The 16,314-nt window shown below is 44.9% G+C and overlaps 1 protein-coding gene across 3 annotated transcripts in view; it reads left to right on the top strand.

Annotated features, from left to right (window-relative positions):
* Positions 1-16,297, top strand: part of LOC111158657 (pleckstrin homology and RhoGEF domain containing G1) — an 82,210-nt gene extending 65,913 nt beyond the window's left edge. For 2 of the 3 annotated variants that reach the window (XM_022520850.1, XM_022520849.1), the window contains 5 exons: positions 2,057-2,152; positions 3,866-3,904; positions 5,740-5,762; positions 8,303-9,947; positions 14,952-16,297. In XM_022520850.1, coding sequence (XP_022376558.1) covers positions 2,057-2,152; positions 3,866-3,904; positions 5,740-5,762; positions 8,303-9,947; positions 14,952-16,012 — 2,864 coding nt within the window. In that variant the 3' untranslated portion in view covers positions 16,013-16,297. The remainder of the gene's footprint in view (positions 1-2,056; positions 2,153-3,865; positions 3,905-5,739; positions 5,763-8,302; positions 9,948-14,951) is intronic. The other variant, XM_022520848.1, reaches the window with a different exon arrangement.
* Positions 16,298-16,314: the final 17 nt, after the last annotated feature.

Here is a 16,314-nt window from a genome sequence, read left to right as displayed (position 1 = left end):
TGGCGGTTAGCTCTGCAGGGGAAACAAGAAGCATTCGTGAGGTCAAAAGATGAACACCCCACCACGTAGCTGAGACCCCCGCCCCCGTGTCATGCCCCACAGCTCCTGAGAGGTGGCCCTGCAAGAGGGCTAGGCTGGGACCCGCTGCCCTGGCTCCCGGAGTGATCTGGAGAATTCCAGTCCTGTGATACCTACTCAACACCAATTATGGGAAGGAGAGACTGTACCATGTCTGATGAAAAAGAAGAAATCCAGAGAGAGCCGGTACAAGTTGGACCCTGGCTCCCATTTTATTCAGGGAAAAGCGCCTTAAGTTTTTTTTTTGTTTGTTTGTTTTTAATGAAAACATTCTAAAGAGAAGGCAAGATCATGGATGACCATGTTCGATTTAGGAGAAAAGATGGAGGAAGACGGCAGTCTGAAGCCGTCTGCACCAAGTCCTCGTTCCCAGCCTGGGGTGGGTTCATGGACACCAGTAAGGTTCTGTGCATTCACAGAACGATTTTGGGCCACTAATTGGTATGATGTCCCTTTCTCCCAGGCCCAAGACTAGGCCAGAGCAACCCAGCCTGGGAAAATCCCCTCCTTTGCCCTACCTTGACTTTGGACTTGGCTGGGTATGGGCAAAGCAGGCCAGTCCATTGGGCCAAATGACCTCATTTAGGTAACTTTGCCACTGACATTGGACAAACATGTGTGGTCTTTACAGTCCTCAGAACTCTCTGGAGTTTTGGACACTCTTAAAACCTTAACCGTATTACAGCCACATCCTAAAATTGTTTACCCTCAGGCTTCAGATGATCAGGGAAAGGGCTAGAGAACTTTAGGATTAGACCCAATTTTCTTTCTTTTTCTTTTCCTTTCCTTTCTTTTCTTTTCTTTTCTTTCTTTCTTTCTTTTTTTTTTAAGTAGGCTTCATGCCCAACATAGAACCCAACAAGGGTCTTGAGGCCACAACCCTGAGATCAAGACCTGAGCTGAGATCAAGAGTCTGATGCTTAACCAGCTGAGACAACCAGCCACCCTAGACCCAATTTTCTTCATCTGAACTCCGTGTACCCCTTAGATAGGTAGAAAGACATAAACTGTGAAATTAAATGAAAATCCTGGGGTGCCTGGGTGGCTCAGTTGGTTAAGCATCTGCCTTTGGCTCAGGTCATAATCCCGGGGTCCTGGGATCGAGTCCCGCATTGTGCTCCTTGCTCAGTGGGGAGCCTGTTTCTCCCTCTTCCTCTGTCTCTCTCCCTGCCAACTCATTACTCTCTCTCTCTCTCTCTCTCTCTCTCTCTCTTACTCACTCTTGCTCTCTATCTCAAGTAAATAAAATAAAATAAAATAAGTGAAAATCCCTTTTCTGGTAAGAGAACTTAAAGCATTCATCAAATGTTCAAAAGAACAATGTCTAGAAAAATATTAAGAGTCACCGTGCTGGAGGACAGCTTCCATTGGGGAAGAATAGCTCGACATCGGTGGGGCACAGATGCCTTGAGAAACTGGACTGGAATGGAATTCTCCAGATCGCTCCGCCCTCACTGACAGAGCCTTTGCTGTGGCCGGTCACCACAGCCTGTCTGGTGCCTTGTGACAAGTTTGGCTCCAATGACATTTATTTTAATAGAGTTTTCTGACCTCTGTGGCTCATCAAGTTGCAAATGATCCTGGGTGGCAGTAGAAGGTTAATGATACCTGACACATTTTAACTAACTTCCTACAAAGGGTAAAGACAATGGTTATGGCTCTTTCTAGAGGCTAGTGAGGGGGAAAAAAGAGTACACAGAAAGAGCTTGCATGTGTGCATGCATGTGTGTGTGTGTAAGAGAGAGCCTGAGAGCACACGCACGTGCTAGAAAGGCAGTTTATCTTGCTGATGGATTCCTGGAAGTCCCAATATAACCAAAAAGTCCCATGATACCTACTCAACAGCAGTTATGGGAAGGAGAGACTGTACCATGTCTGATGAAAAAGAAGAAATCCAGAGAGAGCCAAGACAAGTTGTACCCATCTGGGAAGTCACGGAACCCCTCCTTCTTATCGGTGTGTGTGGTTATCATTTCAGATTATCCTGGGTTCTGTTATAGTCCTGACGGGGAGACGAAAGCATTCTGTGGTTCTAAAAACGGTTCTGCTCCATATCGGCTGAGAAGAAAGTCAGGTAAATAGGGGGTTGTGATCAATTTAATAATCTAGAGGGACAAGTAATGAAAGATCCTTTTGGTCCAACTGTCAGGCTTTCATTCTAAATAAAAAGTTTAGAATGAAAAGTTTCATTCTAAATTCTCTATTTTCTGCAGAATATAAAACATACCAATCAACTAATTTTGCTTTGCATAGCATCTTACCACTAGCATGCAGGTACTTAAAACTTGTTGACTACCACTGGGGGGAAATTGTATCCTGTCAATGACACATACAAAAGACTTTTCAAGCCTAAACTTGTAACATGTGTTTGCTGAACCAGACTCTGTAGCATTCTCTCAGCCCTCAAATCTTTCTTTGACTTGTATCAGTATTTAGTGAGTCCCTACCTAACTCCTTGCACTGTGCTAAGGACCAGGGATGCAAGAGGAAATGATATACTTGATTCCTGCTCCTGAAGAGGTTATAGTCTGGTGGGAGAGTCAAAAAGGGTGAATAAGTACCAGTCCATAATAGGCTGTGGTAGAGGCTAAGTGAGCGGAAGTGTGGAAAGACAAAGGAGAGAGAGGGGGGCTAACTGTGTAGGAAGGAGAGAGAAGGCTTCTCAGAGCAGAAGACCTGGGATAGAGTCTGGGGGCCAAGGAGCCAGCTGGGACAGGATTAGCATGTGCAAAGGTCCTGAGACTTGGGCCCTCATACGCTAGATCAGACCTCCAGTGGCAGCTGTGCAGCCTGGCTGAAACACCGGATGGAGGTAGAGGCAAGCAAGGCAAACCAGGAGAAGTGGCTGAACTGTGGGAGGTATGAGCTTGACCCTGCAACGCTACAGAAGGCTTTTCAGCAATGAATGTTTGCCTTTTAAAAAGGAAATTTTGGAGCGCCTGGGTGGCTCAGTGGGTTAAAGCCTCTGCCTTCAGTTCAGATCATGATCCCACGGTCCTGGGATCGAGCCCCGCGTCGGGCTCTCTGCTCAGCGGGGAGCCTGCTTCCCCCTCTCTCTCTGCCTGCCTCTCTGCCTACTTGTGATCTCCGTCTGTCAAATAAATAAAATCTTTTAAAAAATAAAAATAAAAAGGGAATTCTGCCTTGATGTGGAAACTGAGGGACGCTGTCCATCTAGTTTGGGGAGAGATGATAAAGGCCTGGATTAAGACAGTGGGGGGAGGGGAGCCATTATTGGGATCCCACAGAACTGTGATGGATGGAAATAGGAGAAATTTAGAATGATGTCCTGACAGCTACTTGAGCAGGTAATGTCAGTGATGACCGGGTTGAGAACTTGATTAAAGAACAGTGATGGGAGGAGACTGGTGAGTTTGAAACATGTTGGGTTGCTTGGTCTGTGGGTACATTGGGGAATCGTCAGATGGACAGTTAGCATTAGAGGTCTGAGGCTTGGGAGAGGAATGGCTGAAGGACATAAAATTGAACACTGTCACCTTATAGGTGGTGGTTAAAGCTAAGGAAATGGCTCTACTAGCTTTTGGGAGGGTAGTTTTCTGTTTTGTGACCCCCCGATTGAGCAGCATAAATCTTACCCTACAGCTTTGTCAGAGTGGATGTCTTGCTGTTAAGTGTCTCTAAGTGATGGGGATTTAGGTATATTTGATTTTTTAAAAAAAAATTTCTAGAGCTCAAATTATTTGCCTGTAAACTAATAATTCATTTATAAAGAAAAAAACATTGATTTGGTCTTGCAAATGATGGCAGCCTTATTTTTTTCTCCTAGAACCTTCCTCAAGGTCACATAAAGTTTTGAAGACCAGTGGTAAGTCCTAACATATCTTTTCTTTTTTCATTGTTACTGCTTTCCACTAAGTCAAACCCTACAAAAACATAAGCACCAGATAAATTACAGATTGACAGATTTTATTAACGTCTATAGTAGTACCCCATTATAATCGAGCCCCACATTGGGCTCTCTGCTCAGCAGGGAGCCTGCTTCCCCCCGCTCTCTGCCGGCCTCTCTACCTACTTGTGATCTCTCTCTCTCTGTCAAATAAGTAAATAAAATCTTAAAAAAAAAATAATACCCCATTGTATAATATAAAGCCAAATGATATAAAATGCCTGCAGTATAGATAACTGGCAGAAAAAGATTAATATCCCTATTATGTAAAGAAATCCCACACATCAAAGAGAAGAGACAAAGGACTCTTTTAAAAGGTAGAGGGGTGCCTGGTGGCTGAGTCCTTACGTCCTGCTCATGGTTTCAGCTTAGATCATGGTCTCATGGTCATGGGATTGAGCCCTGCATCAGGCCCCATGCTCAGGGCAGAGTCTGCTTCAGAGTCTCTTTCTCTCTCAAATAAATAAATAAAATCTTTTTAAAAGCATAATAAAAATAAAAGGCAGATAATATAATTGGGCAGTTCCCAAGGAAAAAAAAAAACCATCAATAAAATTTATAAATGGTCATCCATGTTAGTAATCAGAAAAGCTATACATTTGAAGGAGATAAATAGAGGAAAGCTGTAAGCTCCACCAAAAAATCTAGAAAAACAGGCACTCCAAAACGAATGGTGTCTAAATTTCTGCAACCTTTTGAAGCAAAATTTGGAGCATTTAAATTTAAAATCCATCTGCCCTTGACTCAACAATTTCACTTTTTTCACTTTTGTAAATTTCACAGTATACACTTCCTGTATAGAAGGGCTCGTCCAGGTGTGGCTAGATCGAACTACGTGTGTGTGTCCCTTGTAGCATTTGTAAGAGGACAGCCCGTAAAATGCCCATCTAGTGGGAAAGAGTTAAATAAATTGTAGTATATCTTGGATTGCTGCATGGAGCATTCTGGAATTATCAGAAAGAACGGAGTGCCTCCTTCCCTACTGACAAGCATGTCCATGCACACTTAGCAGGAAATGTAATGCTGTATTGTACCTTTATTTTACAAACAAAACCATGCATTGTGGTGGGCTGGGGTCCGTGGGCATGGGAGCTGGCAAGAGGACCATCAAACTGCCCAGTATGGTAACTTCCACCGGGCAGGATCTACGGAGAGGATTCGATCACTGTTTACTTTATATGCTTCCATAACTGAACCCTGTTTAAAGGTGAGCCACGCATCATGGAGGTATCTGCAAGGATGTGGCGATATTCAGGTCCCCGAGAAACCCACCTGTACTGCTCCTTAGTACAGCGCCAGGGTGACCCCCAGTGATAAATGCTGTCTGTATCGTTCAGGGAAGACCGATAAAATGTTTTAAAATTAACAGAAGCATGGTCTTGTGTTTAAGTGATTCTCATGGCTTAGGGCATGTATTTCAGGTAATACATCTTTGGGGGGAAAACTTTGAAACTTATTAACATACATTAATCTGTTGCTGTCAGGGATTAAGAAAGGAACTTGACCCTCAGATGTACGTAAGGTTTGGGGGTTTTGGGGATTTTTTGTTTTGTTTTGTTTTTTACATACACCGCAGGATATATAACAAGGAGAACTGCGAGGTATTTTCTGAGAATTAGGTCTAAAAGACCCGGAAACCTCTCAGGCTTCAGTTATTAACAAGTTTTAAGATCCTATAAAATAGGGGTGCTTACCTATGTATGAGAACTATTTTTAATCCTCAAAAATTCTTTTAAAACCCTTGTATTTTTCAGAAACAGCACAAGACATCCAAAAGGTAAGCATGATCACATTTCTTATTTTGAAATGCTTACTTAGGCAGCCCTTCTAGGTACCCTTCTATATCCCATCCCCAGCCTATATTCCACATGTAAACAATTATTTCACATTTTGAGATGGACTTAAGTAAGGACTCGGCCTTATAACCTCCTCCCTCCCCCAGCTTCATTTCTCAGAACTAAGGCAACCATATCTTCATCCCCCTTTCCCCCCAGCTCTCACCTCAAAAGCTGTAAGGTTATCTAGGAAGTAACACACGCACCCCACTTTGCCACAAGACCAACGCTCCTGCCTCCCGAAGGTTCTCAAAGCATTAGCCTTCGGTCACAGAGATCCCCTTCTAAAAATATGGTCCTGCTGCTTGTAGGAGAAGTAGGAGCACATGTCCTATAATGAAACTTCACTCTATGAAGTTTGGACTTTTCTTTGTCTGATAAAAGCTAGGAGAGGGGGCATAAAAATGGTACACTCAATTGAAGAGGTATATCCAAATGTATTACCACTGAAGAGTCGATATTGTATCCCGACCAGAGTAAACCATGTCCAACTGTCCACTGACCAATTGTCTAAGTTAACAACTCTTGGAGAACTGATTATGGTTTCTCGTTTAATGTCCTATATCTGTTAGGACGTGGTTATGAAACTCTCTCCCCAAAATTCCTGCACCACTTCTTAGCACAGGGCCCAAGTAACCCCGCTAATAAACTTTGTATCTCCAGTATATCCAGTAAAATGTCTAAAAATCAGCACTCTTACCTCAAAGTAATTTTCTTAAAATTAGAGCATGTGAATTTCTTTCAGGAGTACATATTTTTGTTTGGAAGCTTTTGAAATTTATTAGTTGGTTATTGTCCTGAAATAGAGCATGAGATTCTGGTTTTTTTTTTTATATCTACATTGTTTCCATTAACAAACACTGCGGGAGGCGCCTGGGTCTTCAGGCGCCAAACCAGGAGCACGGAGCTAAGCCCTGCTTGGTACCATGTTGCGGGATCACTCCACTAGCCCTAAAGATGGAATCTCAAGAGCTTGATGAAACTTTCGACACTAGCGATCAAGCCAGGTCTCCATATGGGGATTAACTAAACCTCATAAAATTAGAAGACAAGAAAGAAGTACAAAAATGTACTTTTTTCTTAGTGGTCAAACCCCATCTCCTGTCACACTAATGAACAGTACCGAATGCAGGAAGAAGAGATGTACTAATGGTCAAAGAGTTTAAAACAGGAATAAACTCTTAATAACAGCTTCACATTTCTCCCAGAATACATATTCCAAGGGCACGCATGTGTATGTGTGTGTGTGCGCGTGTGTGTGGTTTGGTTTTCTGATTAGAAATTAACATCACTCACTATGCAGCCATCAAAGGAAATGAAATCTTGCCATTCACGACGACGTGGATGGAACTAGAGGGTATCATGCTTAGTGAAATAAGTCAATCGGAGAAAGACAACTATCATATGATCTCCCTGATATGAGGGAGAGGAGATGCAACATGGGGGGTTAAGGGGGTAGGAGAAGAGTAAATGAAACAAGATGGGATTGGGAGGGAGACAAACCATAAGTGACTCTTAATATCACAAAACAAACTGAGGGTTGATGGGGGGAGGGGGGTTGGGGGGGTGGAGTTATGGACATTGGGGAGGGTATGTGCTATGATGAGTGCTGTGAAGTGTGTAAACCTGGTGATTCACAGACCTGTACCCCTGGGGATAAAAATATATGTTTATAAAAAATAAAATTAAAAAAAAAAGAAATTAACATCACTCATATTTTATTTCCTAACAGACATCTAAATACTACTTAATTAAATGTATTTTGAAAGAAAGTAAAACGTTCATTAGCTCATTAGTGGATTAAGTTACACGTCTGCAACAAAGCCTCTTCACCTAGAATCCCTAAACCAAGGCAATGCCAGTCAGGAGCATGGCAGGTCCGTAGGTCACAGGGAAATCCTTAAGGTGCGCAGTCAGATTACTGACAGAGGCTTCTGGTATACCAGAAACCACAATAAAACTCCTTGCAGGCAAGCCTCAAATAGAAACCAGATACAATGGCCCTTGATACCTATATATGTTCATTTATAAAATGTTATTTACCAAGGGCACATCAGAATTATTTGAAGTATTTAAGAGTTTTCTGAATTTTGCTGATTCCCTGCAATTGGGGTAAGGGATTTGGAGTCAGACTTGGTTTGTGTCCTAACCTTTCTAACCACGGCAGAGAGCCTGGATTTCCTCACTGTGAAATTAATACAATCATGTCTAAATCACAGAGCGATTACGAATGCTAAGTGTGGAGAATGTCTGCACATGGCCCAGCTTAGTTCTAAGTAAATATCAGTTCCTGTCCTCCCTGCCCCTTTTGCAAAAAATCCGAAGTATGTTTCAACTCCGTTAAAATCAACACTATTTACCGATCATTTGCTTTAAGACTATTATAGTCCAGTGGGAGAGACAATGTGTAAAACCAGAGGAGTGTCATATGGTGTGTGTCCATGTCACTGAAGTTCAATCAATATGTTTCTACCCACCTCAGGTTTCCAGAGAGGAAGGGTCTCCCCAGCGGACCTCAACAGGGCCATCTCCTGCCCAGAGGAACAGCCAGCCGAGCAGTTCTGCCATTATCAGCGTGCTTCATGGGGGAGGAGCCATCAGGAACATCTGGACAGACCACCAGATCAGACAAGCCCTGTTCCCGAGTCGTCGGTCCCCTCAGGAGAACGAGGATGACGAAGATGATTACCAGATGTTCGTGCCATCCTTCTCCTCCTCAGACCTGAACTCCACCAGACTGTGTGAAGACAGCACTTCCAGTCGCCCCTGCAGTTGGCACATGGGACAGATCGAGCCCGCAGAGTCCGCCAGCTCTGGCCACCGGGTGGTCAGGCGGGCCAGCAGCGCTGGCGAGAGCAACACATGTGCTCCTGAAATAAGAATTAGGGACAGTGGTGGCTCTCAGTACAGCCCCCGACGGGAACGGCAGGGTGACCCTAAAACAGAAGGGCAGGATGGAATGACTCCCTTTGGGTCATCTATAGAGCTGACCCTCGATGATATAGACCACGTCTATGACAACATAAGTTACGAGGACTTAAAACAAATGGTTGCTAAACGGGAAGAAGCTGAGGCCACGCCCCCGACAACAGCCAGGGACCCCATTCGCCCCAAGAGCACACCAGAGCTCGCCTTCTCGAAGACGCAGCCTGGCCCCGAGAAGAGCTTTCGGCACACGGAGAGGGACGGAGCTTTAACAGGTCACCGGGCCCCAAACCAAAGCACACATGAACTCCAGATGGTTGAGGAGAACATCTACGACACCATAGGGCTCCCAGATCCGCCCTCCCTGGATTTCAAATGCAGCAGCCTGACGCACCCCAAGAGGAACACCTTCCTAGGTCTGGAAGCCGACTTCGCGTGCTGTGACAGTCTGAGGCCCTTTGTTTCCCAGGACAGCCTCCAGTTCAGCGAGGACGAAACCCCTTACCCCCAGGGACCCTCCAATAACGACTACTTGAGCTTGCTCTATAACTCCTTCAGCTGCAACCTGTCTCTCGGTGATAAATCTATCTCTGACAAACTGTCTGAGGAGGTGGACGAAATCTGGAACGATCTGGAAAATTACATCAAGAAAAACGAAGTCAAAGCTAGAGACCGGCTCCTGGCAGCCTTTCCCGTCAGCCAAGAGGACGTGCCGGACAGGCTGCACTCCGAGAGCACCCCCAAGCTGGGGAGAGAGGCCACACGCTCCACGTCTACCCTCTCGCTTCCTGAGGGCCACGCTTTCCTCACACCACTGAGAGACAAGCCTGGCAGAGCTGGCCGGACCAACTGCCTGTTTGAAGAGGACCTGATTGCTAAAGAAGGCTCCTTGATGAGCCTTAACCGGCTGTCTCTGGCCAGTGAAACACCCCCGCTGGAAAACCCTTACGACTTGGCCAACAGCAGTCTCTCCCAAACAGACTTGGAAAACACTGCCCCTGGGATGGATGCCACAGATAAAACGAAAAGCAGGGTTTTTCTGATGGCCAGGCAGTATAGTCAGAAGATCAAGAAGGCAAATCAGCTTTTAAAAGTGAGAAACCCAGAGCTGGAGCAGCCACTGGCCAGCCAGCAGCCTAAATCCTCGGACAAAGACCTGGCAGCCATCTTGGAAGAAAAGAAGCAAGGGGGTCCCGCCATCGGTACGTTCCTTCACACTGCTCTCCCTCCTTCTTGAAAGTAGCATGTGAGGAAAGCTTTCAGGTTCTAAAAGTCCTTGAGACGGTGAGAACGTTGCCACCCAGATGCTCACACTCTCCGACTGAGACCACAGCCTAACTAACAAGCACCGATGAGGCCGTTCCTAATTCTTTTCCTACCTTAGCCCACAGAGTCACTCCGGTTGGAGCAAGATTCAGTCTCGGAGGGTTTTGTTGTTTGTGTAACATTGTCATTACCAGACGTGACGGTTTAAGGAGTTTTCTCTAATCTGAACTGTGAAAAATAGTGATCCGTTGAACTCGTGGCAGGTAGAGCTTTTCCATGTGTGTGTTGCTGTGCTGGGAGGAGTCGTGGCTCATGTCAGCTTTGAAGATTTGGAAGCACATGGAATAGGGTTGCTGCAGAATTCCAGCTAACATGCCCAACTCATCCTAACAGATGAAAAGGAGTCTTTTCCCACTTTCTAAAAGCTGGTCATGCTCTATCCTTAGGGGTTTCCTCACATATTTCTCTTACCAGTTGACTTTTTGTTTAATAGTTGTCCTAAAATAGCTGGTGTCGTGCACAGGCTTGGTCCAACAGCCTCGGTCTTCTCGGGGAGCTTCCAAAAAGTGTGATTCTTTCGGTCAAGCCACCTTTGTGGGGCAGAAAACTGGGATCTCTCAGGTATGATATTGGTACGATGAGGGCTAAAGATTTGACCTCTTTCTCTGTTATAAAGAAGTGAAGAGACAAAACTTGACACCAAGACCCCAATCTCAGTCGAAGAACACAGGTGCGAGTGAGACAGGATTGTCATGGGGAGAAGAAACCCCAGGGCCCTGGCTCTCCCCTCAGGAGCTTTTCACCTCTAGACCCAGAGAAATTTCTGGGGTTAGGCCCCAGAATCTGCAATTTAAAACAGTGTGGCCTTTTGACCCTATTTTAAGAATCCCTGGCCTAGATTTTCTGACAGAGGACCACCTTGATATCAGAGGAGAGGAGACCTTTCTCCAGTTAAAAGTAAAACCCAGATGATCAATATCAAGGCACACTGAGACAGGTAGCCCGACGGTGACATGGCTCATTGGGCCAGATTGATGCCACTAACCCCCTTCCTTTGAGATTGATGTCTTGATCTCTGCAAAAAAAACAGAGAATAAGAAGGGGATATCCAAATCCTAAATGAAGCCACACATTAAAAGTTACATGGCAAGAATCTAGAGGGAATTTTTTAAAGTTTGGAAGTATTTAAGAATTGTCTAAAGCTTTACTCTTTTTCTAGAGCTACACCTAGAGTAAAATTTCCTATCAAATAGGGAAGGTAAGCACTGGAATTGGCTACCTGAAGGATTTTACTCTCTCTCTCGAGTTCTTCTTTTTAAATAAAGGTGAAAAGTGAATTTTGTATGAATGTAAGAGACCAGATGGCATATATTTTTCTCCTTGCAAGAATTTGCCAGAATTAATTCATGTCCCTTTTCCAGCACCAGGGCTGCTAAGCTGGTTTGTTATGACCCATGGAAAAAGTGACTGAGTTCCACCTGTAAAGGAGTATTTGGGAGCATAGATGGCATTGGAAGCAGTGGTATGTGACCCATGCCTCCACTCACGGAACCTGGGCTGAGAGAGAATAGAACAGGGTTTCTGATGATGATGGATTATGCCAGCAGACTGTTGTTTCAAGGGTGGTAATCACCTAAGCCCGGTTGTTTTGAATTTGGACCATCCATTAAAATGCAGAACTCAGACCTCCAATGCTGAATCAGTAGGGCTTAGAACTACCTTGAATAGTCTTCTTTTTTACCCACCTTTTAAGTATTCTTAGGTGTCCCTTTGGGGTTTTCTTTTGCTTCTTTTTACCTTTGGTTTGTTCTCCTTTTGGTGTTGCCTACTGAAGTCTTCTTGGGATCCCATGGGATCTTTTCTCAGCTCTGCGTCTGGGTCCTTTCTTGACATGGTGGGCTACTACCGACGTTCTCCCCAACCAAGAGGAGGAGATCTCTCCAAAGTCATCTTCTGAGAGTGGAGTCTCCCCCGCTATCTGGCAGGAGCACGTCCCTAGGGCCTGCCATCTCTCGGACCTAAGGAATCTTCCATCTGGGTGGATCGAGACCGCTTCCTGTGCCCATTAGGCTTTCAATCAGTTGACGTGATGACTCCTTTTCTCTCTCTTGTTTATCTGGGCACAGGACGTCGTAATCGAACGGACCGATTCTCCAGACTTCTTCGTATGGGCCTTGCCACTTTGCCAGGAGCTTGCTCTCGGTGTTGTACGGAAGGAGGAACGCCCTATTCACCTGCTGAAAGTCTCGAGCACCTTTATTGAACTCTCTGGCAGGGGTTTACAGGCCCCGGGTCAGATTTCTGCCTCTAAACCACCCATCCAGGTCTAGTCACTCCCACCGTCCAGAGCCTGCTGTAGTATGCCAACATTCTTGTTCAGTCAGACCTCCCTCCTCATAGTCTTTGAGGCCAATGAGGCCTTTGGGTTCCCTTTTTGGGTGATGTTTTATATGGGGGGAAACTCCGTTACAGGCTTGAGGGATTTTCCTTTTTGTGTAGCGAAGGCAAAATCACATTTTATGCTATGGTCTACATTTCAAACAGCATCAGAAGCTTTGATTTTAATCCTCTGTCTTGAAAACAGTTTATCTCATACTTTCCTCAGCAAGGATCACTTTCAGTTTTTATCTGGAATCCTAAGAATGCCACACTTTTAAACTTCCAAAAGAGAAATAAACCAGAGACAGCCCTGAGGTTGTCCTGAATTGAGAATATACATATTCTATAAAGGGTATGAATGCCAGAACTGGGATGATGGGGAACTTCGATCCACCTGACTAATACTAAGGTTTTTAGACCAGAGATGTCCTCTTGAGCTGGCTAATTCCCACCCATCTGGTTAAAGAAAGCTAATGACAGCTGTTGCTTTGGAACCATTCTCTTATTCACGTTGCCATCAAACGAGTTATGCCAAGCTGAGACCAAAAAAAAAAAAAAAACTCTAAAACTTAGATAGACACTGTATATTATCTACCTGTGAGATACTTTTTATTCCAAATTAATAAGTGGCCAACTTTTTATTATCTAGAGATAAACTGTACCCATTATGCATTATCTATGGGAAACATTTTAATCAAAGGCTGCTTTCCTGCTTCCTCTTCTTTTCTGCTATGCCCCTGATCCTCTAGGCTGCCTGTCACTCCCTGTGGTATGGTCTTACGGAAAGCACATCCATTTTTAACACTATGCTTAAAAGAAGGAAGTCCAAAAATTATCTCAATAAGTAGTTCTCGAGACCAATTCGTATCTAGAATTATACTTGGTGCTCTGTATGGATTGTTCTCCCAAGAGTAAACGTAGACTAGCAGGAGTGATAAACTAGTCCGTGTCACCAAACAAGCAATACGAGATTGTGTGCGTGTCCGCATGCATGCCCATGGTCGCGTGTGCAGCCAAGAGCTAAATGTCGCGGTCCACACTAAGTACAGAAGACTTCAGAGAAGTGGATTAGAAAATGATTCATGACGATGCCAGTCAAGGAACAACAGCTCAAGTTCTTGTTACTAGAAATTCTGAACTAATATTCTCTGTGCTTCCAAGGAATTTGGACTTGAAAGCCTGAAGGATCTGAATGTAGGCTCTATGAGAAGTTAAACAGATGACTTTACCCGGATTTGGGGGATTTGGGAGGCAAACAGTCTGAGAAGGTTGCAATTAAATGCACACAGAATAACAGCACTTGTCATCTGTCCTCATAGAAGATAAGAGTCGAAAGAAATGGCAGAAACCCAACTAAATTTTTTATTTAAATTCAAGGAATAATTTACTAACAATAGGTCACTAAAAATATAAATAGCTTAAGAAGAAAGTGCATATCACTTGCTGGTCATCATATATGGGAGAGATCCCCTTTGTGGAGACTGTGTAGACGAGGTCTGGGCAATTTATAGGATGTGTGGAATTCTTAGGTTCTAGGGAAGTTGTGTGGATACCTGGATTGGGGTGATGGTGGTGGCGGCGGGGAGGGGACAGCTCTTGAAATAGACATCTCTGGGCTCTGTCTCTTAAATCATTCCAGGCCCAAGAGAATATTCTATCCATAGCATGGTTCTGTTAATGTCTTTAGAAATGTCTGTGTACAACACTGTCTGTGTACTCCGAAGTGGAGCAGAAGGGAGACTGGCCTCATAGCTGAATCTGAAGTAGCAGTAGCTTTCATGGACATAACAGTCAAATCCTGTTCTGGACAAATACTAGAGAGCATTACAGATGATTCATTCTCAATACCTTGGGGGCCTAGACCTCAGTGCCTGGCTTCTTGGGGATAGGAAAGTAGACGTGGCTCAGTCAACAGACATGGTTCTGAAATCCTGGAAGGGAGGGCCTCCTGTAGACACCGGTTTCCCAGACAGTGGCATTGGATGGAAATACAGGAAAAGCTACCAGGAGCAGACTCTTCTGGGAGTCCTTGTCTGAGAACATTTAAGACTAGCGAGAAGTCAGGGGCAGCTACTGCTTGGTGGATTGTGTCATCTTCCTTTTATTGACTACTTGAGTTATTTGTCATTGGCCAGGGTTTAAGTACTGACCTTTTTGTTTTTATGATGCCTGGTTTGTTTGTTTGTTTGTTTGTTTTAGCACTGACACGGTTTCATGCTTATAAAGAACACCAGGAACTTTCATTATAAACAGCGAACATTTGCAGACCTAAAATAAAAATAATCTGGAATTCGATCAGATTAAATGAACCTGTAGGGGACCTTTTTTTTTTTTTTTTTTACATTTTTATGTTTTATTCAACTATGGATTATTTTATTGAGTTCACATTGCTTAGTAGTCAGTGATGTAGTAGTCAGTGATGACTCATCCTCAAACATAAAGGTCCTGTCTATTTATATTTTTAAAATCAGTCCATTAGGATGTTCGATTTTTATTTTTTTTAATCTTTGCATCTGGAACTAGTCCTCTGTATGTTTATATTTTCCGTATTTGCCTTCCAGGTGCCAGGATTGCTGAGTATTCCCAACTGTACGACCAGATCGTATTCAGAGAGACTCCCTCCAAGACTCAGAAGGATGGCTGGGCCAGCCCTCCAGAACCTCGCAGCCTCAGGTCCCCATCACCTTCCCAGGCCCAACAGAGCAGCGAGGACTGGCTTTTGCATTCCACCTACAGTAATGGAGAGTTAGCGGATTTCTGTCCCCGGCCGGAGCCAGACTTGAAGTCGAAACATCTCACTCCAGAGACCGATACAAAAAGCATCCCGAGACAGCTGTCCACGGCTTGCTCTGTGCCTTCCCTTCCGTCCCCCGACCCTCTGCTGGGCTCTGTGCAGAGACACAGCGTGATAGTCAGTCAGCCCAGCCAAGAGCACTCTCTCCAGGGCTACCTTTACAACTCTTTGGGTCGGACAGGCCTCAGTGGTAAATGTCAGCCTTATAGCCGGTCCCAGTCCTCTTCCTCTATCCTGATAAACAAGTCGCTGGACTCCATCAACTACCCCGGGGAGGGGGGAAAGAAACAGCTGCTGTCTTTACACAAAAGTCCGAGGTGTGAGAGTCACCAGGACGTGCGGCCCGGCCTGGCCGACTCCTGCCAGCAGGGCACTGAAAAGCGCTCCGATCTCACGCTCCGAGACTCCCAGAAGGTTCTGGTAGTAAATAGAAGTTTACCCTTAAATGCCCAAAGAGCGACACAGAACTATTTCTCCAATTTCAAAGAGACTGGAGGAGACGAAGACGACTACGTGGAAATCAAGTCAGAAGAAGACGAGTCGGAGGCAGAGCTCTCCCAGGGCTGGAGGAAGACGTCTGACCCACGGATTGTGGAGGCCGGCTTTTCGGAGAGCGCCTGCAGCGGCACCTCTTACTCCTTGAACAGTCCATGCTCTCCAAAAAAGCCAGTAAGCGACAAGCTGGGGATGTCCCCCTATCTGGCATCCTACAGCGACCCGGACAAACTTAGTGACTATCTCTGGAGGGGGCCATCTCCCAACCAGCAAAACATCGTCCAGTCGCTGAGGGAAAAATTTCAGTGTCTCAGTTCAAGCAGCTTTGCCTGAGGCTCTTTGGAGAAGTCACCCGAGTCCGTGTCACAGGGGGCTCATGAAGGACAGATCCCGGGAGGTGTTTTCTAAGTCCCAGATTAAAACAATTTTGTAATAGCCCAGGAGTGTCAACCATGCTTTCTTCCATGGCACAACTTTTAGAAATGGCTGCCAGGGCAGCCGGGGTTGTACTGTCCGACCAGTGTCAGCCTCTCACGGGGTGTCTTCCTGACGCTGACTATCTTCATGTTTCATGTAAGTCAATCTTACTTGAAAATTTTTAGGTTTTTCTTTTTTTTTTTTTTTTTTTTTAACCT

This window comes from Enhydra lutris, unplaced genomic scaffold (assembly GCF_002288905.1).
Source record: "Enhydra lutris kenyoni isolate GAN:26980312 unplaced genomic scaffold, ASM228890v2 scaffoldscaffold62, whole genome shotgun sequence".
In the NCBI taxonomy this organism is placed as follows: Eukaryota; Metazoa; Chordata; class Mammalia; order Carnivora; family Mustelidae; genus Enhydra; species Enhydra lutris.
Note: the sequence above shows the minus strand (reverse complement) of the source record. Positions and strands in the feature narration are given on the sequence as shown.